Source organism: Bufo gargarizans, chromosome 4 (genome assembly GCF_014858855.1).
Source record: "Bufo gargarizans isolate SCDJY-AF-19 chromosome 4, ASM1485885v1, whole genome shotgun sequence".
NCBI lineage: Eukaryota > Metazoa > Chordata > Amphibia > Anura > Bufonidae > Bufo > Bufo gargarizans.
Window position 1 is genome coordinate 437,900,424 of NC_058083.1, and position 26,049 is coordinate 437,926,472.

A 26,049-nucleotide genomic window follows, 5' to 3' on the forward strand; every position below is an offset into this window, starting at 1 on the left:
GATAACAGTTTAGGTAGGTGGATTATATATATGACAGATAAATAGATTAGACAGTAGAGGTATAATACACACACGGCATTACATAACACATACCTTCAATAAATAAAATACATTGCACACATACGTGATGTGTCCCTAGTAATTTGTCCGTTTCTGTTCTCTACAATACTACTACTCCTATTATCTCCATTTGCAATCTGCAGATGATGAAGATTAATGCTCCCAGTGTGGTTATGCAGTTGTGAGAAGTCTCTGGATAATAAGATATCATTATAACCTGCAGTGTGTATGGAGTGCAGTCAGAAGGTGCAGCTAATACCCTGAGGCTGTGTGCAGCCAGTGTGATTGACCCTCTACTATGAAAACCTGCGGTATTTCCTCCCTGTGACCCATCCTCAGAAGTGCAGAGCTCCTGTACTGTCAGCTGCCATCACCTAGTGCTCTTACCTCTATGCTGTATGCCTCCTCTGCTTCCTTCTACATTAACACTGCAGTCTTTCTGCTTTCTTTGAAGATGCATTGGGATCCAGTGCTAAGAAGCACCGACAGAGGGCGCCAATCTATTGACTTTACATGGCATCGCAATCTAGGCTGAAATCATGGTGAGATCAGGAACTAGAAACTTCACTGTGTGGGATAATTATCAGGAAATAAAAACCTAGATTTATGAAAGAAATACTGAAATTAATTGTTTCTATAATGATGTTTATTGGCATATAAAATAAAAGCAATGTATGTTATAAAGATGTATGATGATTTGTATGTTTTGTATGAAGACATGGCAATAATATTGATTATCTCATATGTGAGTGTGTATGTGTGTGTATATATATATATATATATATATATATATACATACCTCTCTCTCTCTCTCTAAATATATACATATATATATATATATATATATATACATACACACACACACCTCTCTCTCTCTATCTCTATATATATATATATATAAACATACATTCCAACATGTAAAGGTGAACAACCTATTTATTTATCTATCCTATCATCTATCTATTCCTCACATTTCAATTGCAGAGAAGACATCAGCACAGTTAGATAGTGTGAACATGGGTGCAAATCCTCAGGGGAGATAGGTATTACTTCCACTGATAGATCCAAAAAACTAAAAGTGAGGCAGCACTGCAATCGAATATATAACTCTCTCTCTCTCTCTATATATATATATATTTATATATATAATGTCTGCTATCTATCTATCTATCTATCTATCTATTACTCACATGTATCCATAGATCTAGTATCTATCAACTTCTCTACCAAAAATAAATAAATAACAGGCAGCAATCCAAGTAGGGTGAATGAATGGTGGACCCGCTTTACTCACCCCAAGTGCTTTTTTATCTACCTGCCTACCCCATGCCCGTTTGTCTATTTTTCATATCTATCCTCTATAATCTATCTCCTAATATCTAATATCTGCCCATGCAGTCAGTCTCAGTCATAGAAAGGTTACAACAAGCAGTAATCATTCTAGTGTTAAATAATGGATTGTGCACAAACATTACTTTAAGGGTGGGAACAAACAGTGAAGCAAAGTGTGCACAGAGACCTAAATCTGGTCAGATTTCGTCTGCTATCTTCGTTTCATATTTTCTTCCAAATAATAACAGTACAATTGAGGCAAACTCTTGTATAGAATGTTAATATATAATATAGATATATGTCTATATGTAGTATATAGAGGAATGTATATACACCCTCTTATTATATTACGGGTAGATAACCTGCTACAATTGTTTTAAAACAAATTATATTAAAGGCAATGAAATAACCGATATGATACAATGTAACAATAAAATAAACAAAATAAATAAAATAACAGTTGGGGATTGGTGTCATTTACGTGACTCTGCACCTGTGAAACCTTCTCATTATCACTGTGAGGTATTGTGCTATACTGGTTACTTACAGAACATTTTCATGGTCTCTAACTAATGATTTCTCAGTCTCTATTTAATTGGGAGTTGTGGATGTTCCGATGATATTTATCCACGTTTAAAGCTTCTTAAAAGGTTTGATCAGTCTTTGTTAGACGGTAAACACATTTGGGAAGTGGGGCTATATTTCTATATTTACAATAGGAGATAAAGCATCTCCACCACTTGCCACCTGATCTGTGCAAACATCCTCCTATGGGTAGTATGTCTGGTATCTGATCACGAGAAGCCCCTAGCTGAAAACGTGGGAACACGGTTTATCTGCTTCTAAGATCAAAACATATTCACTTTCCTCCTACGAAATGTACTGAGACAGGAGAACTCATTTCACATTTATCTTCCCAAATAACCTCGCCTGCCCACCGCACCAGAAAACCATGTGCCAGTGGACCTCAAGTCTCTATATTTTAACAGGTGCCATCCAGCTGAATGGTTTGGTGCATGCAATTCTTTTCTTGACAAGACTGTTTTCTGCAAGTCTTCATTTGCAATTCCAAGAACCTATACAAAGTAATGATTTCCAGATGATACAACACTATTGAAGGCATCAAAAATGTACTTGTGAATCTAGAAATGTTAATGTTTTAAGATGAAGGTCGGGAAAGGAAAAGAAATATAATAATACTCTACTCTTGTCTGGACATTGAGAGGAAAATGTGCTTGAAGAACAGAAGACATGATGGATAGGGCTGCCAGGGATCTCTGAAAGCCTTTAAAGATGGCAGCTAATGTTGTTTCAGGATGAGTAGATTGAGAAATTCCAGCAGAAGACAGGGCTAGGGTTACACTAGAAGGACTAGGAGAGAAAAAATATCTGCCTATTTAAGATGACGGCAACCAATGGGATGTCCTTAGCAGCTCCTGCAGCCTGACCACTAAGATTGACGTGGAGGACACGTCAAAGTGAGATCTGAACCAACTCCACTTGTAGATAATAACTGCAGTCCTCCTGCCTGATGGGATGAAGATCAGATCACCTTGAGCTTTTGTTCTTCTGCCTGAGAGAAGTTTCTGAGCAAACACAGCAGAGCACAGTGAGGGGAGGAAGTGGCTGAGAGTGCAGAACACTCCTCCTCGTCCAGCTCATTGGAGAAGTCTCAGCTCTCTCTCCCTCCATGTATCTCTGGGTTACATCTGTTTGACTTTCCTGATTTTCTGTCTAGAAGAAGTTTGTCTCATTCTGTTCTTGCGGGATGGGTAAGCGGCTTTTTCCTTCTACAACCCTATAAATACTAAAATAGCGGAGAAGAACACACGGTAGTTCATCCGTTATTGTCCTCAGAAATGTCGCAGGGCTAGAACTGCATGTTGTGATCATTATATGTGGATGCTTTTCTGCAAATGTTTCTTCTGCATTACTATGTATTATTGTTTCTACTATGTATGTGACAATAATTTTGTATTTATATTAGTTTGGAGGAAAAGTTTGAGCTTCCAGTTAATTTCTGGAAGGGGTGTGTATATATATATATATATATATATATATATATATTATAGCACTGTAAATATGAGCTTCCTATGCATTGATATTCTGTATTTCTTCACTGGACAGAACAAGCTTATGGAGAAGTGAATCAGCTGGGCGGTGTGTTTGTTAATGGAAGACCCCTGCCCAATGCTATCAGGTTGAGGATAGTGGAGCTGGCACAGCTGGGGATCAGGCCTTGTGATATCAGCAGACAGCTACGAGTTTCTCATGGATGTGTGAGTAAAATCCTGGCCAGATACAACGAAACAGGATCCATCCTACCAGGGGCTATTGGAGGGAGCAAGCCCAGAGTCACCACTCCTAACGTGGTCAAGCACATCAGGGAGTACAAGCAAGGAGACCCCGGCATCTTTGCTTGGGAGATCAGGGACCGACTTCTGGCTGACAACGTCTGCGACAAGTACAACGTGCCTTCTGTCAGTTCCATTAGTAGGATTTTAAGGAATAAAATTGGAAACTTGTCTCAACCTAGTCAATATGAGAGCACAAAGCAGACGACTTCACAACCGACATTACAGTACAATCATATCTACCAATATCCTTACCCAAACCCAATATCTCCCGGCTCTGGTAAGGTCGGCAGCCATCACCATGGAGTGCATATGCCACCCGGCCATGTCAGCATTGCCAGGACCTGGCCTTCAGCTCATTCTGTCAACAACATCTTAGGCATCCGCACCTTCATGGAACAAACAGGTGAGTTGGTGGAAAGTCCTAGACCAGGCTGTCAACAGACGTCCTGTCATGCGTGGGGTTCTTCACACTGCAGATCCCAGCAAGTCTCCAGGAGAGGCACAGAGAATAGAAATGTCTGAGAAATTGATCCCTCTATTTTTTAAATTACTATTTTATTTATTTATCAGCATAATGACGTCAAGACGGCGTCATATACGTCAATTGTGTGGCTGCCACATATCTATCTATCCTATCTATTACTATTATCTATTTTTATATTCTTTCTATCTATCTTCTATCTATCTATCTATCTATCTATCTATCTATCTATCTATCTATCTATCTATCTATCTATCTATCGGTCCTGTATCTACTATCTATCTACTATCTATCTATCTATCTATCTATCTATCTATCTATCTATCTTCTATCTATCTATATATCTATCTTCTATCTATCTATCGGTCCTGTATCTACTATCTATCTATCTACTTACTATCTATCTATATATCTATCTTCTATCTATCTATCCACATTTCTGGGCTCATCCCTTAAGATTAACAAATAAATGGCATGAGTCCTTCTACAGGAATATGGGATATAGATGATGGTGTAATACAATTTCGTTGTCAAATATTTGCCCACCGATGAGAGACAAGATGCCAGCATCTCGCCACCAGTGAGTGACATGTAGTTGTTTTTGCCCCAATAAGAGCAAATACTATAACGTTTTCACTTGTAAGTGTGTGTGATTAGGCATAAAAACAAATCAATAGAAAAAATAATAGAATTATATAAAGTGAACCAAGGCTTGTAACAAAATGATTGATACTAATGTATTACTACAAAGTAATGGGCGACTGAATTGCATGAAATCCATTTTCAATATTTTGTTAATTTAATTGACATGCAAAACGGATGAGTTTTATAATTAATTTATTACACAGCTGGATAGATCAGTACAGTTTGAAACAGATGAACACACAGTAAAACAGGCTCAGCTTTTTTTTCCTAATCTGCTTTTTTTATGTTCTAAGAATATATATATAGACATACACACACTATGACACGGATGGCATGACATAAATGTAGTGGCGGCCAAGTCCACAAATTTGAGTTACTGTCCAGAATTACTATTTAGATATTTATGTGGAATTGATGGTTTCATAGATCGATGTGTGTGTTGGTTTAGGAGCCATTGCTGGTGCAGATGGTGCTGTTTATTCCCCTAAAATGGAAGAATGGACAAGTGTTAACAGGACAGGGTTTCCTGCTACTCAGAACATCAACGGAATAGAGAAATCTGCTGTAGACCCTGACATCAAATACCAACAGGTAACTTCAACAGCTCCATGTAAAAAATAAAATAATAATAATAATAAAATATATATATATATATATATATATATATATATATATGTATATAATTTAATTAATTTATTTTATAATCTGAATTTATATTTTGCATGCCAATGTTATATGAAAGGTCCCGTTCAGGCTTCAATTAGACGAGGACTAATTGATTACCCCCCATATTTATGTGGCTTTCTCCTGTCCATCTTGCAGGCTGCCTCCAGTCTCTCCTCTGTGGGTGGCTTCGTTCAAGCCTGCGCCTATCCTTCTACCAACCAGTATGGAGTATATGGGGGCCCAGGAGCCGGATATGTCACCCAGGGGCATCACTGGCAAACACAGGGAAGCCCCCTTACCCACCATGGCCCAGGTGTGACTGTACATGGTGGAGACATGGCAGCCCCTATGACCTTCAAGCACCAAGTCAGGGAAGGTATGTAACATGGCAGCTTTGCAATAGCTTCACATCACGCTGGGGTATCTGGGGGTGATGCAGTGAGCCCCTGCATTATGTATCAACAGTGGTGATACAGTGAGCCCCTGCATTATATATCAATAGGGGTAATATACTGAGCTTCTGCATTATATACCATTATTGGGGATGATACACTGAACCCCTGCATTATGTACATTGGAGTGATACAGTGAGCCCCTGCATAATGTAAATTAGGGATGATACACTGAACCCCTGCATTTTGTACATTGGGGATGGTACCGTAAGTCCCTGGATTATGTATAAATAGGGGTGATATAGGGAGCTCCTGCATTATGTACATTGGTGATGATACACTGAACCCCTGCAGTATGTACATTGTGGATGTTACACTGAACCCCTGCATTATGTACATTGGGGTGTTACACTGAACCCTTGCATTATGTACATTGGGGTGATACACTGAACCCCTGCATTATGTAGAGACTGATCTGACTCCAGGTTGTGGCTATTGATTGTTGTGACTGAGCTGTAGCTCTTGCTTATTTATAGGTGAAGCGTCTTCTACTTGAACATTTCTTACATGACACAGAATGAGGAATATAAATTGTATCAGAGAAGAAACAGGAAGGGAAACAGAATGAGAGAAGGAGAAAAATAAAGAGTCGGCATAGAAAGGAGACAGAGAAAGAGAGAGAGAGAGAGAGAGAGAGAGAGATAAATACAGAAATAAGAGAATAAATACTGAGAAAGTAAGAAACAGAAAGGATTGAGAGGACGAGAGAACACATAAAAACGCTGAAAGCGAGAGACTAGGGCAGAGAAAGAAAATAAATACAGAAAGAAAGAAAGGCAGAGGGTGAAAACGAGGAGAGAGCAAAATAGCAAAAACACAGCAGAGAAGCAGAGGAGACAGCGAGTTTGTTGAAAGAGAGAAAAATAAATACAAGAGAATGTAGCAGAAGAATGGAGACCGAGAAATAGAAGCGCTATTTTTTATATCTAATATATACATATATACACATATATATATATACATATCTATCTATCTATATATATATATATATATATATATATATATATATATATATATATATATATATATATATATATAGAGTATATGAGTCCTGGGAAGTCTTCTCACAGATCCCTCTTCCCTACTAGATACTGCCATGGCTATTTACCTCACAGCAAAATGCCAGTTACCTAAATGACTTTAACATGGCCTCTGTATAACTGTATGCACCGTTTAGCCCCTCATTTTGTATAATTATCGCAATTACTTCACTTCCAGATGATTAAATAATTGTTTCACTCTATCACACAAATAAAACACACAGACAGAGGTATACCGCCTACTGCAATACCTGCTGCTGCGTGCTGAGACCTGTAGTCCTCCACCAAGTCACTGAACTTAATATATACAGAATCTATAGGAGATGTGTAATTCTGTCTGTCTACCTGGGAAAAAAGAGACAGCACTCCATAGCCGTGGGTGAAAAAAGAAGGTCACTGTTCTTCCCAATTTTTGGAGTGCTACCTCCTTTTCTATTTAGGAGATTTGCACCGATATAATTATCTTCTGGTGCTGCTTTCCTATATCTATCTATCTATCTTCTATCTATCTATTATCTATTGTGACTTGTATAATTAGAAACTGTGCCTGTCATTATGTGACTTTTTATTCTGCTCATTAGTGGCTTTTTATAGGGGAAGATGCTAATTTACAAGGAGGAACCTATGGTAGACAATATTGCTCTATAAAACTGCAGTAAAAGAGTCGATTGTCCTACAGTATGTGAGATACTTTTACGATTTGGAGACATTTTATAAGAATCAGATGCTGTGATGGAAGCCAGAAGGTCTTGGTTTGGACCCTGCTATTAATTCTGAAACAAATGGAATCCCTTAACCAGCAGGGCACAAATCCCAAACTGCAGAACATTGTGTCCCAGGAGGACATCAGAGCACCTACCTGCACCGCAGCAGGCTGGTCAAGTGCTGGCTCCTAGGAACAGGTGCATGAGGGGGGCTTGGGGTCATTAGATATAGGACAGTGAGAGGGCCTACTTATTTCATGGTTAAATAGCTGTGAAACCCCGAATCATATTTTAGCTGGAAATGCTTATGAGATTTTAGGTGCTGTGGTTATGTATGTACAATTAAATACAGAATGTTATATTGTGTACTATATAAAAAGGTAATTGTAGCCACAGATGTAACAACCTGTAATAAGACTGAGGTAGAAGTATTTTGAAATAAATGTATAAGATTTTTACAGTGAAAATAATAGTGGTCATAATGCAAGTGTTATAGGGCACAACAATAAAGTCAAATGGAGAAAATACAGTATAATAAAAATGTATCTTTACAAACCAAATGTACAGTACATTTACAAACTTCACACTAGTGATTTTAGGCTGTATTGAAAATTTGATACAATTCTTTATCTTTAAAGTCAAAAGACAATGGTTTTGACAACTCATACAAAATATCACTCCTAGTCTTATGTAAAACACTAGCATTAGTTACCTTTAAGTAGAAGCAGGTGAACATGTAGTTTCTACCAAGAAAAAAACTGTATGTTTGTGACATTCTTGTCATAATATATAAAATTTGTCTCCATGTCCTATGACATAACATTAAATATGGTGGTGATTTAGACCATCACTATTCAAGCAACAGTGTCATATAACAACACTATTGGTACATAACACTCTTGCACCTTGATAACAAATAATATAAAATCAATCCTTTATATTTATCATTTGCTATATATATGCCTATCAATTTTCTTTTTAATATATACTTTTTAGTGTAAAGTCTGCTGTCATAAATTCCTTAACTCAGGCTGAATGTATATTAAAGCAGCCATAGTCCAGGAAGGAATAGAGGAAGCAATCATTAAGAAAAAATAAATAAAAAAAAATAGATCATTTTAATATTCTTGATTGCTGTTAATGAATCAATACCGGTAGGTTAATGTGTTATAATTCCCTCTAATACTTGTAGTAATTGCTGAGAAAGCAAAACTTCAAATTGTATCTGTAAGAAACTTGATAGATTTTTGTTTATTATTGCTCCCATATACATATCTATGCATCTAGAGAGAGAAAGAGAGAATAATTAGTCCAATACTTATACAGTATTATTTGGATTTTTTGGTAATAACTTCAATAGAGGAAGCAATAATAAAAAAATGAAATCTAAAAAAAACATGATTTTAATATTGATGACTGAGAATAAATCAGTGACCAGTAGATATGTTACATATGACCTCTAAATACAAGTAGTTATCTATCTATCTATCTATCTATCTATCTATCTATCTATCTATCTATCTATCTATCTATCATGTGTGTGTGTCTAATATGATAAACATTAACATATTTGACGTATTAAATATAAGAAAAAGAACTGGACCCATGGTTTTCTATGGGATCGTTCATATTCATCTGGCGCATCAATGATGATGCGAGATGTCAAATACTGCAGGACAGAAAATCGCTGCGTGCTACGTTTTCCTGTCCAGTGCTCAGGGTATGGAAGCTGGATCTGTGAACTGAAGTGCAGTTGAGCAAACAAATATCTAGTGCAGTGGTCAGCAATCTTCGGCACTCCAGCTGCTGTGAAACTACAACTCCTAGCATGCACATTTGCTTGGATGTTTTTTTTAACTCCCATAGAAGTGAAAGGAGGATTCTGGGAGTTGTAGTTTTAGAACAGCTGGAGTGCCGGAGGTTTCTGATCCCTGATCTAGTGAATGTTCCTTTTGCAGACAGAACCAAACACATTTTAGGCTAGGTCTACACGACGACATTTGTCAAGCAACATTTTGTTGCACTAATGTCGTGCGACAATTTTTATAATGGCAGTCTATGTTGTCACACTGCAACATGCGACATGTTGCAACTGCGACGCGGCCGTCGCAAAAAATCCATTCAAGATAGATTTTTCAGCGACTGTCGCGTCGCAGTTGCAGCATGTCGCATGTTGCAGTGTGACAACATAGACTGCCATTATAAAAATTGTTGCGCGACAAATGTTGCAGCGTAGTTGTGCCCTACTGTCGCGCGACAAATGTTGTCGTCTAGACCTAGCCTTAGTCCGTATTGGCCGCTACAAATTGCCTGTACATCAAAGAAAGATCTTTTGTTCACGAATAATGTTTCTTTAAACAACAAATCTTTCGTCTATCAGCCGAAAATATTAAACATGGCCGACTTTCAAATGTTAATGTTCTGCCATCAGTTGGCTAAAATGACTGTTTGTTGTTAAATTTCAACTGACAAACATTCGTTTTGGTTGAAATCATCCTTTCTGATCAACTTTAGACTAGTGTGTATGGCTACCATTGAAACAATAGTTCCCTAGGCTGCCAGCTGGTAAGGATTAATCCACCTACCACGTACAATACATTTGTAATGGGTTGGGATGGCTCACCCTCCGACTAACAAGGAATGGGTGCTCCCCCTAAAAAAGAAATACCCCAATCTTATAAAGAATGCAAAGTGTAGAGAAATAGTGCCCCACTACTTCTCTACACGTACAATAAGTGTCTCTCTTCTGAGGACATGCCCATAGGTGATCAATGTCTACTCAGGTTTGATGAGGCATCCTATTCTTTTTCATTGGACTCAAAATGATGCCAAAGTACAAGAGTCTGCAGTTCCGTTATAAGCTGTTTTTATCTTTATTTTTTTTATTAACCCAGGTCAGCAGATGACAGAAAAGCTCTGTTCACACTTATGTTACTTCTTTTCCAAAGTGTCACTTTATTAAGGTTAAAAAGCTTAATATGCTACATTCTTCTATCAAAAATATGAAGAATTAAGGATCATAATAAAAACAGACACATTTGTCATATATGGATCCTGTAAAAACAATGGCCCTGAGTTAGCATGCATTCACTTCAGGATTCTGGCTTCAAAAAGTCACGAAATGGGGCTTTTGCGACTTGCGTGAACGTTTTGTGACTTTTCGCATTTTTACACCAGTCACTCCAGTTTTGAAGTATGGGAGGGAAAGTGGCTGCGGTTAGCTATGTTGAGTTTTACTTCAGATTTATCATTCAGCCTTTTTTTTCAAAAAGTCACAAAAAAGTTGTAGAAAAACTAGAATAGCTTTTCTAGACAAAAATGTTAGGTTTAAGGATAAGACAAATTTATCAAACAACACATGATATTTGATAAATGTGGCATAAAGTATTCCAACGCAAAACTGACTTCAAATATTCCCCTCATGATAAAGTCCCCCCAATATGTTTAGCTACAGTCTAAAAAAAAAAGCCTCGGCCTGTTCTAAAATATCACTGTGCATTATCATAATTACAATGCAGATTTATCAAAACTGGCTGAGGCTATGGGTTTCGATATATGAGGCCATCTGTAGTCATGGCATTGTACAGAAATGCAAGAGAGCAGCTTATGCTGGCATCAGACGCATCAGAGATCTTCTAGTGCCGGACAAGAAAACAGTAGCATGTAACATCTTTCTGTTTGGCTCTTTTAGGTTATGGACACCGGACAAGTGCAAAAAGTGCACAAAAATGGCATCAGTTGAGTCCAGGCATAAACAGCAGATATGTGTGAACCCAGCCTAAGGCCACTTTCACACGATCAGTATTTGGTCAGTATTTTTCATTCTCTTTTTTTAAGACAAAACTAGTTGTGGGTTCAAAATGCAAAACACATCTTTCCATACATTTTTTTTTCTCTGCAGGTTCCATTCCTAGTTTTGGCTTTAAAATACTGCCGCAAAATACTGATCAAATACGGATTGTGAAAAAGCATCCTTAGGACTCACATTTCCGTTTTTTTTTTTACTGATGTGTGTTGTCCTCATTTTCCACGGACAGCACAAGCACCAATTGATTTTAATACGCTTGTTCACACATCAGTATTTTTTTTACTGACTGTGGGTTAGTGAAAAAATCATGAAGACTTATAGTCTTAGGGTCTGTGAAAAAACATAGACACATCATGGCATCCATGTTGTGTCCTTGTTTGGTCTGTTTTTCACTGACTACTAGTAAGAGATGTTCTGGAAATGAACTTTCAGTAGAGCAGCGTTCGTGGAATGGGGATGACACATGGAGGGCAAAAAACACACAAACACGTAATGATTTATTCCTGGACGTTAAACGGACACAGTAATGTGAACGAGGACTTGTCAGTGTTCCGTCAGTGATTTCCATCAGTAAGGCCTAGTTCACACGAACGTTTTTTTTGCGGGTGTACGGGCCGTTTTTTTGTGTTCTGTATACGGTCCGTATACGGAACCATTCATTTCAATGGTTCCGCAAAAAAAAACGGAATGTGTTCCGTATGCATTCCGTTTCCGTATTTCCATTTTTCTGTTCTGTTGAAAGATAGAGCTTGTCCAATATTTGGCCGTAAATCACGGGTCGTGGCTCCATTCAAGTCAATGGGTCCGCAAAAAAAACTGAACACATACGGAAATGCATCCGTATGTCTTCCGGTTCCGTTCCGTTTTTTCTGAACCATCTATTGAAAATGTTATGCCCAGCCCAATTTTTTCTATGTAATTACTGTATACTGTACATGGCATACGGAAAAACGGAACGGAAAAACGGAACGGAAAAACGGAACAGAAACGGAACTCAAAAACGGAACAACGGATCTGTGAAAAACGGACCGCAAAAAACTATAAAGCCATACGTTCGTGTGAACTAGGCCTAATTCTGAGCCAGAACCAGGTACGGGTCTAAACACAGAACCACAGAACCACAGAACAGATGCAGGTCTTTTCCTTCTACCTGATCTCTGTGTAGCCTCCACTCCTGGTTTTGGCTCACAATCACTGAAGGAGCTCACTGACCAAAACACTGATGTGTGAAAAAGGCCCTAAGGCCTCATGCACACCGCCGTTGATCGGCCATTCTGTGCATTGGGGACTGCAGTCTAGCTGGCTGCCCAAGATAAAAAAAAATGCCCTTGCAACCAGAGCTCACCTTACTTTTTTTAAAACCTGCTCTTAAAAAATGAAAGCAGATTTTGAAAAATTTGCCCCAATGTGTCAAAAAGCCGCACATTTTGGTGCATGTCCTGCTTGCTTGTTTATGCAGCCCTGCTCGAAATGTTTTCAAAAAGTGTACAGAGTCAGGTGGGGTGGGAGCCTGGCACATTTGTTGTAATCTACACCAGAAACCCTGCGTAGATTATACATGAAATGTACACCAGCTCACTTGCTGCCAGCAGGAAGTAGACCGGCGTGTGAAATGTTGATTTTAATAAATGTCTCCCTTACTATTTAGCTTTGAATTTATTTGAATTGAATTTATTGTCAATAAAATAAAGCATCTTACAAAGTAGATAGCTGGCCCAATGATTTACCCTTAGACCATGTTCGCATGACCAAAATACATCTTAGGCTACATGCATGCACACGACCGCGCAGTGTTTTACAATACGCAAATTGTGGATCCACAAAACATGGATGCTGTCCGTGTGCGTTCCGCAATTTGTGGAACGGAAGGGGCCTCCCATAATAGAAATGCCTATTCTTGTCCACAAAACGGACAAGAATAGGACACGTTCTAATTTTTTTGCAGGGCCCCGGAACGGAGCAATGGATGCAGACAGTACACGGAGTGGTGTCCGCATCTTTTGCGACCCCATTGAAGTGAATGGGTCTGCATCCAAGTAGCAAAAATGCGGCTCGGATGAGGACCCAAACAACAGACGTGTGCATGAGGCCATATGCCAACCCTCGGATTTCTGCCTCGGTTTTGCATTTTGAATGGTGCAGAAACCACACCAAAAATGGACATTCCTTTTTTTCTGAACTACGCCATGGATCTCATTTACGTCAGTGGTAGTTTTCTTATGTGTTTTTGTGCTGATTTTGGCATGTGGCCATACTGTACCCTTTCTATCTATATAAGGTAAACATTATCAATGTGTTTTTTGTGTATTTGGGTTACTGTAGTTATAGTTTGACTTTGCAGTTAATACACTGTATATATATATATATATATATATATATATATCTATATGTAAATACTGTATATAAAGTTACATATCATCCAGGGCTACTACTGTTAGGTGACAGGATCATCGACAAGGATGCTCTAAGCCATGCAATATCACATAATGCAGCTGTGACAATGGGTTACACCAGGGGGCCAGCAACCTCCGGCACTCCAGGTGTTGTGAAACTACATCTCCCATTATGCACACTTGCTTGGCTTCTCTCTAAACTCGCACACAAGTGGAAAGAGCATGCTGGTAGTTGTAGTTTCAGAACAGCTGGAGCGCCGAAGGTTGCTAATCCCTGGGTGACACCAAGATTGCAGGCGGTCTCTTGATGCTTTTTTTTATTTCGGTAGGTTGCTCCTTCTTTTGTCACTTGAAATGGTTAATTTTCCCTGCTTCTCGCTAAGAACTTTAGTTTTACCCAGGGAAAAAAACAACCAGGATTAAAAAAGTTGTGTGACAAATCGGCATCCAAGCCTCGCCAAAGTGGTGTGCATTACTGGGCACGGCTTAGAATGACACAGCAGAGTCTAGGTCATCGTGTCCTCTATGTTTTGACTGGACTACTTTTCAGACTTTGCTGTGTTTTCACCACCTTGTGGTATTATTAATTTTCATAAATGACATACATGTGATGTAACATGCCGCCTGGAATGTGCCTTGCTGATATTTATGCTATGAAACATTATGGATAATTTAATGCCATTAGTGTGGCAAAAACACGCTGGTGTAACTGGTGTAAAGGGAAACTCTTAGTTGCCCATAGCAACCAATCAGAGTCAACCTTTCATTTTTCAGAGCTCCTTTGGAAAATGAAAGGTAGAATCTGATTGGTTGCTATGGACACCCAAGCCAGTTTCCTATACACCAGTTTTGAAAAATCTCCCCCCCAATGTCCTTAAGTTTATTAGGCCCCTACAGGGTAATTAGAGGCTTCAATATTTTTTAGATATTTGTATTTTGATTATTATTAAATCTGTTAACGGTATTAGCTGCTCCTTTTGTAAATTCAAATTGATATTGATTAGAATAAGTTACTGTGTACAAGATTCCAGTTTGTACCTTTTAAGGCTAATACGAGACATATTTTTTTGGGGCATTTTTCTGTGGTTTTGAAGTTTTTGGTGGCTGCTGTTTTTGAGGCATTTTTTAAGCAAAAGACGCCAGCTGCAGAGATTGGATGGAGGTCTGATTGAAATATTAAACACAGGACAGGCAGGCTTTATTAAGTGCCATTTTTTAAACCTTGAGGTGTGTGTTTTTAGGTTAATGACATTTTTTAAAATAGCAGCATGCTTTGAGTGTGGCGACACACCTAAAAATGCTTGGAAAAAAACTGAAGAATTTCTTGGCATATTTTACAAGCCCCCCCCCACTAATTAAAGACTGTGTGTGGGTTTCTGTGGCATTTTTCTGCTATTCTGTGCTTTTTAGTGGTGTTTTTTGAACCTGCGTTTTTTTGGGGACATTGGAGATGTTAGCTGAAGGTGTATAGGAAATATAAAACACTGGACACTGAAGTGCTTTTTGCTACTAAAATTTTAGCTGGCTCAGATTGACTAAACCTAAAGATGGCGTCAATTTAGACCAGCTGACCAGGCATGCTCAACCTGCGGCCCTCCAGCTGCTGCAAAACTACAACTCCCAGCATGCCTGAACAGCCTACAGCTATCAGACTACAGCAGGGCATTGTGGGAGTTGTAGTTTTACAACAGCTAGAGGGCCGCAGGTTGTGCATGCCTGGTCTAGACCGACACCAGGTTTATTACAGGGGATCAGGCTGGATGATAAATCTGGTGCAATGATAGACATTTTTCTCTGACTCTATATCAACTATTGCTTGGCTTACTTTGAGACAAATTTTTAGAAATGCCCCAAAATTTTGGAGCAAAATTGTGCATCTTGGGCCTCATTCACTTTCCACTAAGCCTCTCCCCTTTATCTGGGCCACTGTTTGAAAAAACACAAAAAAGTGACAAAAAACCCAGGTGCAAAAAAAGTCATGCTATTATTCTGGCCTTTTTTTCCATCCCGAAAAAAATATAAATATTTGTGTGTAGGGACAAAGGAATAATTTGCAATGTCTAACCCACTGAACTCATTTTCACTGACTGTTGCTAATTAGACGTTCCCACTAGTATTAACTTTGTCTTTATGAATCCTATGATGGATCACAATCATTTTGATGAGATGCAAGCTGTCGCCAAAGTAGAGTTGGGTTCATATCAATTCAGCCAGGATCTACTTTTTTTTTTTACTGGATCAATGTATGGTACAGTACATGTTTGGGCTGTGAAGATGAAATCAGATCCAACTCTGATTGGATTAAAAAACTTATGAAAGCAAACGAAAACAAATGGATATTTATGTTTGGTATTAGTAGGCAGAACAAAGGACATTTTTGAAACATAAATTAGCTATAAATATTTTGTAAACTCAACTTTTTCCTTAAAACTTTTATAGGCGAATTTGATATAAATAGATGATCTAGACTCTAGAAGCTCTCAAATTAAATTTCAAAGTAAATTCATTCAGTTTTCTTTTTTCACATTTGTGATTATTTGTTGAAATACAATTTCCCTTCCTGTTGTAACAAGCTAACAATTGCAAAGTTCTACTTTAAATCTAGTGTCACACTGCAAATTTTTGCAAAAACAGTGGAATTTTTAGCAGCATTTTTGCAACTTTTTTTAACACAACACACTGCTTCCAAATGTTAAGATGTCGGGCTATATTAAAAAAATCTCATTCACAGGCTGAGTTTTTGGCTTTTTTTTTTAGCTCCTTATGTTTTTTTTTCAAATCGCTGCAATTTCTCAGGCGTTCTCTCATTGACTTCTCTACAGAAAAATTAAATGTTGGGAAAAATAAAATACCACCAAAACATTGCGTGACTAAAAAATACCACAGAATTTTTATTTTTTTTAGAAAAACGCTAAAAACTTCGAGCCACAAAAAAACTACTAAAAGAAACCAACAACATATTCTTTATTAGTGTCTGTTATGCTCTTTTAGTGTGTTCATTTAAACTGATCCAGTCTTCTCTTTATTCTTTTAGTTATGAATAGAAAGCCAAGCAATCCAATCCTAAAACACCACGACACTTTGAGTGTACATGGAATTTCAATACCAGCGTCATCAACTTAACAAACATGGGCATCGAAGTTGTTGTTTGATTTTGGCCATAGAGACATCGATGCAGTCATAACTATCGCCCTCAAACTTGGTTCCTAAGGTGGCGAGATGTTGACTATTGGACTTGTTCGCACAGAACTGACTAAAGCTCTTTCAGAGAGAACTAACAAAAACAAGACAAGGTGAGGATCGATTCGGACATTGGATGAGCTGTTTACTCTGGAAAAATGAAGCTATTGCTGAAAGCTTTTTCCTTCTCCCTATTATTTGCTGTCCACTCCCTTTTCATACGACACATTGTATTCCCCTCTTGTTGACACCATTTAAGACTTTACAATCGGAAATGGCGGTTCTAGACACTGATATTTAATTCACATTAGGGGGAATATTTCATATTTCCAAATGGTTGGAGTAAATTGTATGATGTGAAGCAATCTTTGTGAGTGTATTGTATATCCTAGATTGTAAATGTACAAATTAAATAACAGCATTTTATTTTATATTTTTATAACTCTAATTATCAGAAATAAATGGACTATGACCGGATTTGTTTTGTAGAATTTATGGTACTTTGTTTCATACGGTGTTGAATTATTTATTTTATCTTTAAATCAATTTTGCTGATATTCTATTAGATCTTTTATGTGTCTGAATCATCTGGGTTTAGTTATGTGAAATAAAGTGAAATGGCTTCTACATGTATAGGTGGTGAACTAGCTAAACATGAGCTGCTTTGGAATACACATCTACTTGCAAAGATTATTGTGAGATTTAGATTATCTTAATATTCTTCTCACGTGCCTTGCTGGGTGCTTGGAAGAAAAAAGTCTAATAAAAAATAAAATAATTTTTACATGATTGGATAACAGAGCCAAAATAAGATCTGCTTCTCTGATATAAAGGGAGAGGTTGCATAAAATAAAAGTAATTTGAATTGCATTCTCCTTAACACTAGTAATACTAGAATATCATTACATAGTTTGTTTTAATTAATGTTTTAATAAAAAATGAAAAATTTGAGAAAATTAAAATGTATACGTTAAAATACGTACATTATTTTTATATTAAATTATGTAAACCTGCCCCTTTAAAACATCAGTACAAGAACTTTCTATATCTATCTAGCTTCTTTCTATTTATCTATATTCTATCTATCTATCTATCTATCTATCTATCTATCTATCTATCTATCTATCTATCTATCAACCATCTAACAGAAATACAGAAATATAACAAAGATATAATAACAGGCAAGCCATGTTTCTGAAATACATATGTGTATCAAAAAGATTTTATTTTTTGTCTTTAGCACAGTCTAAGGCTACTTTCACATTTGCGTTCAGAACGGATCCGTCTGCATTATATTATAAAAAAAATTCTAAGTGTGAAAGTAGCCACAGACGGATCCGTCCAGACTTTACATTGAAAGTCAATGGGGGACGGATCCGTTTGAAAATTGAGCCATATTGTGTCAAATTCAAACGGATCCGTCCCGATTGACTTACATTGTAAGTCTGGACAGATCCGTTTGCCTCCGCACTGCCAGGCGGACACCTGAACGCTGCAAGCAGCGTTCAGGTGTCCGCCTGCTGAGAATGCATTAGGGCTGGACGGATCCATTCAGGGCCACTTGTGAGAGCATTTAAACGGAACTCACAAGCGGAGCCCCGAACGCAAATGTGAAAGTAGCCTTAGATGTGACAAATCTTTCAATAGAGTTTCCTAATTCTTAAAGGGATTCTGTCACCTCCCCTCAGCCAAAAAACGATTTTAAAGCAGCCATGAAGCACAGCTTACCTGGATTAGGCTGTGCTCTTTTATCTTGAAATCCGTCCAGCAGTTACTTCAAAAAACGACTTTGATCAATAAGGAAATGTGTGCCCAGAGTGGCGTTTTTTTCTTCTTAGTGAGCCCTGTACCGCCCCTCTTTCAGTGCCCAGCCCGCCTTCCTTGTACTTTCTAACCGCCGCCCCCAGCCTGCCACAGCCTCTCCTGCCTCTCCTCCCCCTCCCTCACGCCGAACGAAGTCTCGCACAGGCGCAGTACCCACTGAGGGCTGCGCCTGTGCGATCATCAGGAGACTGAGGGCGGCAGCTTCATCTTCGTCACTGGGCATGCGCCGAGCCCAGTGACGTCCGATATTAGCTCTTTCCCTCAGTCAGCCTGGTAGGAAGCGCAGAGGATTGCCGATCGGCTGCTGCACCCTGCGCTTTCTCCAGTCTGCCTGCCTTTACTTAATATAATAAGACCTAATTCGCCACAACAAATACTTATTTCTTTCCTGAAGGGAGGGTGGGGAAAGAAATCGCTGGCCGTCTTCACTGTGGCAGGCAGACTGGAGAAAGCGCAGGGTGCAGCAGCCGATCGGCAATCCTCTGCGCTTCCTACCAGGCTGACTGAGGGAAAGAGCTAACATCGGACGTCACTGGGCTCGGCGCATGCCCAGTGACGAAGATGAAGCTGCCGCCCTCAGTCTCCTGATGATCGCACAGGCGCAGCCCTCAGTGGGTACTGCGCCTGTGCGAGACTTCGTTCGGCGTGAGGGAGGGGGAGGAGAGGCAGGAGAGGCTGTGGCAGGCTGGGGGCGGCGGTTAGAAAGTACAAGGAAGGCGGGCTGGGCACTGAAAGAGGGGCGGTACTGGGCTCACTAAGAAGAAAAAAACGCCCCTCTGGGCACCTTCAGGACGCATTTCCTTATTGATCAAAGTCGTTTTTTGAAGTAACTGCTGGACGGATTTCAAGATAAAAGAGCACAGCCTAATCCAGGTAAGCTGTGCTGCATGGCTGCTTTAAAATCGTTTTTTGGCTGAGGGGAGGTGACAGAATCCCTTTAATTAATTTATTTTTAATAGTATTACAAACATTGCAGTGAGAAACTCTTAGGTTTAGTTCACACTAACTAAAGTTGCATTAATTATAATGAGAAATTCTAATCAGTACTTCAAGGCAGTAAAAATAATCATCCTGCTTCCTTACCACTACCTTTACAAGTTTTTTGGCTTCCTTCACACATACAGGGGAATTTATCAAGAAACATTTTTGAAGTCAGTTTTTATTGAGCCCGTGTTTGCGTAATTTGCGTCATATATATCAAATGTTCCATATTGTTTGATACATTTGTGGCATCACTTTTGTCTTAAAGATGTGCCTTTTTTTGTACCTTTTTTTAAAAAGTTGCAGTTGATAAATCTGTAGTAAAACTAATTAGTATATTTTTTAGACTATAAGATGCACTCCCCCCCAAAGTGAGGGAAACGTGGCAGTGTGTCTTAGGCTAGGGTTACACAATGACATGCGTTGCGTGACACCTAGGGCACAACTACACTGCAACATATGTTGCGAGACATTGATGTCGCACCAATGTAGCGTGACAATTTTTATAATGATACTCTATGGTGTCGCACTGCGACATGACAGTTGCAGAAAAATCCATCTTCTTCCGGTACGGCGTGTGTCCTGACTGTGTACAGTGTCAGGATGTAGGTGCGCACTATGACCTGACGCTGTGTGATGTCAGGTCACCATGCAGTGTGCACTGGAAGAAGAGCAGAGAGTTGTGAGTAGCAGTGCCATCCAGACCAAGCAAGGTAAGTTTATTTTATTTTTTATGTCTGATGGGGGTCTGATCTGAGGCGGATGGGGTCTGATCTGAGGTCTGATGGGAGTCTGATGGCAGTCTGATCTAAGGCTGAGGGAAGTCTGATCTGAGGATGGGGGTCTGATCTGAGGATGGGGGTCTGATCTGATGGGTTTTGATCTTAGGTTGATGGAGGCTGGGGGTGTCGATCTGAAGCTGATGGAGATTGAGCAGTCTGATCTGAGGCTGATGGGGCTTGGGGGTCTGAGGCTGATGGAGCTTGGGGTCTGATGAGGGTCTGATCTGAGGCTGATGCAGCTTGAAGGGTCTGATTTTGGGGTCTGATCCGAGGTCTAATGAAGAATGGGGGTCTGATTTGGGCATCTGATGAGCATTGGGGGTCTGATCTGGTGTCTGATGAAAATCTTTTTTTTTCTCATTCTCCTCCTCCTCCAAATTCTAGGTGGGCCTTATAGTCCAGTGCTTCTTATAGTCTGAAAAATATGGTAACATAGTGCATAGTGTAAAACTGCAAAATGTCACAAAAGTTTGTTGCAAATAAGCCCCAAAACACTGTGAATCCCCATTTTGTGACTTTTGATGTGAGAATTCTGAAGTGCAGAGCTTGAGAAATACTTTTTATGTGTTGGGATTTATATATATTTTTGTGATAAATTTTTTGTGGCAGTTTGTTTGGTGATAAAAAAAAGTTGTTTTTAGTTTTTTCACTGCTTGTTTGTGTTTTTTTTTTTTTGAATTGTAAAATTTTGGCTGCATTTTTTGACTACCATAGAGATGCTAAAGGGAAAAACACCTGAAAAAATGCCTTTGTTCTGATAAAAAAGCAAAATGACTCTGCACAAACACAAAACAAAAAATGCCATGCAAAAAGAAGCTTTGTCTGTAGTAAAGTTCATGTGCACGGTGGATGACAGATCTTTAAAGATGGCACCCGTTTAGGAGCTGAGTGGGTACCATACCTTGTAGGTCCCTGCTAAATTACATGGAAGACACATGCTGGTAGAGCTCATGATTTCCACCCAGCAATGAGACTACAGTAGCCTTTCAGTCTGGAGCCAGGTGATTGAAGTGGTAAACCATTGCAGTCTATGGTGTAAGCGATCACGTGTTCAAATCCCCTAGAAGCTAAAAAAAAGGTGAAAAAAATTGCATCCCCAATTTTACAAATAAAAAATAAATTAAAAAAAACATACTTGGAATTGCCAATTCCAAAAATGCCCAAACTTTTAAAAGCTAAAAAAGCTCAAAGTATTTATCCCATTGGTTGAAAAATCTAAATGGCCAAACCTCCATTTTTTGGTTGCTTTTCCTCACACAAAAAAATTTATTAAAAGTGATCAAAAAGCAGACATACCCCAAAATGCTATCAGCAAAAAAATACATATCTTCCTGCAAAAAAAAAGCAAAAAAACTTTACAGCTAAATAGACATAAATATAAAAAAGTTATGTTATAATATGATGATGCAAAGAGAAATTTATAACTAAACCATTGGAAAAACTATTTAACTTTAATATCTCTGCAATTGTATTGACCTTTTCCATTTTAACCCCATTTCAGGTTTTTTTTTGCCCTCAAACAGCTATGTTAATGATAAAGTAAAAAAAGTGTGGCTCTTGGAATACAGGGAGGAAAAAACAAAACTGAAAATTGTGTCAAGAAGAGGTCAAAGTAACATCTAGATGCATACAAACGTGACAAAAATTACCCTACTGATCCCCCACTACTCCATTTCTAATGCCTCACAGTCCTGTGCACATTTCTGCTTGCAGGTCTCTTTTGACACACAGAAAATGACGACTCAACAAATCTCTGGCCACGTAGGTGACCCATAACTGCTAGTAATTGGCAAAAGCGTAATTTTTATTACCGTAAATTCTTTAGTCCAAAGCAACAGCACCCATGTGGATTTCTAATCCTCCTGAAACATAGGACAGGAGATGTCAATTAATCAATGAATAACAGATACTATATTACTCCCTAGCTTAGAACCTACCACTATGTAATTCAAAATATACTTAAGAGAGATAATAAACCACTCTGGTCTGTTTTAAAAATTGTTTTATTGGGTGGGTAATTATGTGCTGCTGCTTTGGACTAAAGGAAAGAAAATTTACGGTAAGAAAAATTACATTTCCTTGTCGTACTTCAGCAGCAGCACCCATGGGGATTTAGCAATTAATCCTAAGGGGAGGGCTATCATTATACCGCAGACTCTATAACAAAAGTGATAGCCTCCCTTATCCACTTAGACAAGGAGGCTTTTGTCTGCTTTTCCACTTTTGTTTTTCCAGAATGATCAACAAACAGGTGGTCCGTCTTCCTCAAAGCATTCGTTCTTTGGACATATATCTCTAAAGCTCTGCCCACGTCCAGTTAGTGAAGTCTACTTTCTTACTCTGAAGACGGATCCGGGGAAAAAAATTGGTAACTCAATTAGACTGAAAAGCTGGCAAAGTCCTTAGTAAGACCTTGTCTTGAAGAAAAATTAAGTAAGGTTCGGCACATGCTAGGGCCTGTATCTCACTCACCCGTTTGGCCGAAGTGATTGATACTAAGCAACATACTTTCATGGACACAAACTTTAAATATGACTCCTGCAGTGGTTCAAAAGGAACATGGCATAGTTGATCCAGAACCACATAAAGGTCTAACTTCGGAATCGGGTCTATGACCTGAGATCTGATTCTTTGAACTGCGTTAATGAACCTTTGTATTAGCGGCTCCCTGGATAATTGTTTGCCTAATGATAAGGCTAATATATGTACCTTAATCGTACCCGGCTTTAGGCCTTTGTCGAATCCTTGCTGCAGGAATTTTAGGATATCCTAAATTGTAGAAGAATGGGAAGATACACTATTCCTTCCACACCAAAGATCGAACATCTTCTTGACACTCTATTTGTTGTGTGTGCTCTGGATTGTAATAGGGTTTTTATTACCGCATCTGATGCCCTGACCTGTTAAAAGGGGGCAGTCAACATCCAGGCTGTCAATTGCAGTAGGTGTAGATCTGGACAACATCTGCCGTCCTGCGTTACCAGGTGTGGAATCTGTGGGAGCCTTCAGAAGGTGTTTCTGCTCATCAGCATTAGTGGGGTAAACCATGCCCTTTTGGGCCAGTACAGACATATTAGGATCGTTAAAACCTGTTCCCATTTGGTCTCCTGTAAGACCTTTGGGATCATAGGAATGGGCGGAAATATGTAGGCCAGCCTGAAGTCCCAAGGCACTGAAAGGGCATCTAGGGCCCAAGAGTTGTCTTCCCTGAACAGGGAGCAGCACATAGGCATTTTTGCATTGGCTCGGGTAGCCATCAAATCTACCTGGGGGTCGACCCCACCACCTTCATCGGGCTGTTCTCAGAACTGCCTGCCCCCGGTGACCGCATGTGTTTCAGAGCGGCTCGCAGCGCAGGCACAGGTAAGGACTTACCTCTGCATCGCTGGACTTGGGAATAAAGATGGCAGATCACATGAGTTCGTCGGCGAACACTGCAAACTGGCCATCACTGTACAGCTCTATACGATAGCCATTTTTTACGGTCTCTAGGACCCATAGGTCTTTCACCAACTCTTCCCTCTGCATAAAAATGGCTTAACCTTTACCCCACAGGCATACCTCCAGCGTCAGAAGTCCAATTTTCGTTTGGAAGAAGGGAACCCTCTACCACGGCCTCTTCTCCACAGTGTGGAGGATCCTTTGGAGATACCACCTCATCCTGCAGATATCGCTCCTCTCTCTGATCTTCTGCGCTCCGCGCCAATATTAGATGGTCGATAGGATGAATACCACTTCTTTTTAGCAACATAAGGAAGGGACTTACCTTTTTTATCTGACAGATTCTCCATGAGCGATTATATTCTTTGAGTGGACATCTGCCCCCCCAAAGTTTTATCTATAAAGATCTTCTAACCGCCGTAGATAATGCCTTGGACCAGGCTGCAAATCTGGCCTGCTGCACTGAGACATCACAGAGGAAATCCGAAGCCAGAGTAACCTTCTTAAAAGATAATAATTTATCATCTCTTGGTACACCCTCCATTTGGAGAAGCCATGCACAGAGGTTTTTAGAAACTGTATAAGAGGATAAAGCTGCCTTCATCTAGCCTGAGGCTGAGAGGTAACTTCTGCGTAAAGCATTATCCAAACTTCTATCTATCGGATTTGCCAAAATTAGACCCATCCTCACTAGGGACCAAAGTGCGTCTAAATGGCAACATCTACTTCAGGGGGTTCTTCCCAACAGTTTTTCTTCTTCTTGCTCTGTCATGCACATGTTTTTTAAACCTCTTATTAAATATTGGTCCCTTACCTGGCATCTTTCACTCATTGACCATAAGCCTCTCACCATAGGGTCTACCTTAAATGCTCTGGATTTTTTAGGGATACCGTCGCCCCCCATTATCTCAGCCTGTAATATGGCCTGGGGCTCCAAGGATTTAAATAACCTTGACATTTTCTGCAATGGAGATAGATTCAGATCCTGATCACTATCTTCCTATTCAGAAGTCTATCTTCTCAATCTTGTCTATGACCTTGTCATGTCAGATTCCCTGGTCGATGAATATATTCTTTCAGAAATAACACCTGACCTTAACTCCATCTGAGAACTTTACTCGAACCCAGCCGTCAGCTCAGCCCAAACGCCAGTGGCAAGGGATCCTCTACCAGCTGAGCCTTTGGGATCTTGGAACATTTATTTATTTTTAAAACTACACACACGTTCCATCCGTATTGCTGAGCACTGACAGGGCATGTTTTTTTTCGTTTACGTACCGTTTTTTGCATTCCGTATACGGAAACATTAATTTCAATGGATCCACAAAAAAGAAGGAAGGTACTATGTATGCCTTCCGTTTCCGTATTTCCGTTTTTAATTTCCATTCAAAGATAGAAGATGTCCTATTATTGTCCGCATAACAGACAAGGATAGTACTGTTCTATCAGGGGCCAGCTGTTCCGTTCCACAAAAAACGGAATGCACACGGACGTCATCCGTATTTTTTGCGGATCCGTTTTTTGAAGACCGCAAAATACTGGAAAAAGCCATACGGTCGTGTGCAAGAGGCCTAACTTTGAGGCAATAGCTACAAAAGGCACAGACCTAGGGAGTAAATATGAAGTTAATAATAATAAAAATATTCTTCCCAAAATCTCTGCCTCCTAGAAGGAGGCCATCCAGGACGGGACAGAAAAAAACACAGTGGGAGGTTCTAAGCTAGAGAGTAATATAGGATCTGCTATTAATTGATTCATTGACATTTCCTGTCCAATGTTGCAGGAGGGTTAGAAATCTCCATGGGTGCTGCCGCTGAAGGATGACAAGGAAATGGTCATTTCCTGCTTGTGGGGAGGACCCATGAAGCAGAAACCACAATGCATCAGAATTAGTAGTGGCAGG

General features: G+C 39.3%; 1 protein-coding gene across 1 annotated transcript in view; it reads left to right on the plus strand.

Annotated features, from left to right (window-relative positions):
* Positions 1-3,160: 3,160 nt before the first annotated feature.
* PAX1 (paired box 1) overlaps positions 3,161-26,049 on the plus strand; it is an 82,280-nt gene continuing 59,391 nt past the window's right edge. Inside the window, exons 1-4 of the mRNA XM_044291247.1 lie at positions 3,161-3,164; positions 3,520-4,152; positions 5,324-5,466; positions 5,698-5,917. Of these exons, the coding sequence (XP_044147182.1) occupies positions 3,161-3,164; positions 3,520-4,152; positions 5,324-5,466; positions 5,698-5,917 (1,000 nt within the window). The remainder of the gene's footprint in view (positions 3,165-3,519; positions 4,153-5,323; positions 5,467-5,697; positions 5,918-26,049) is intronic.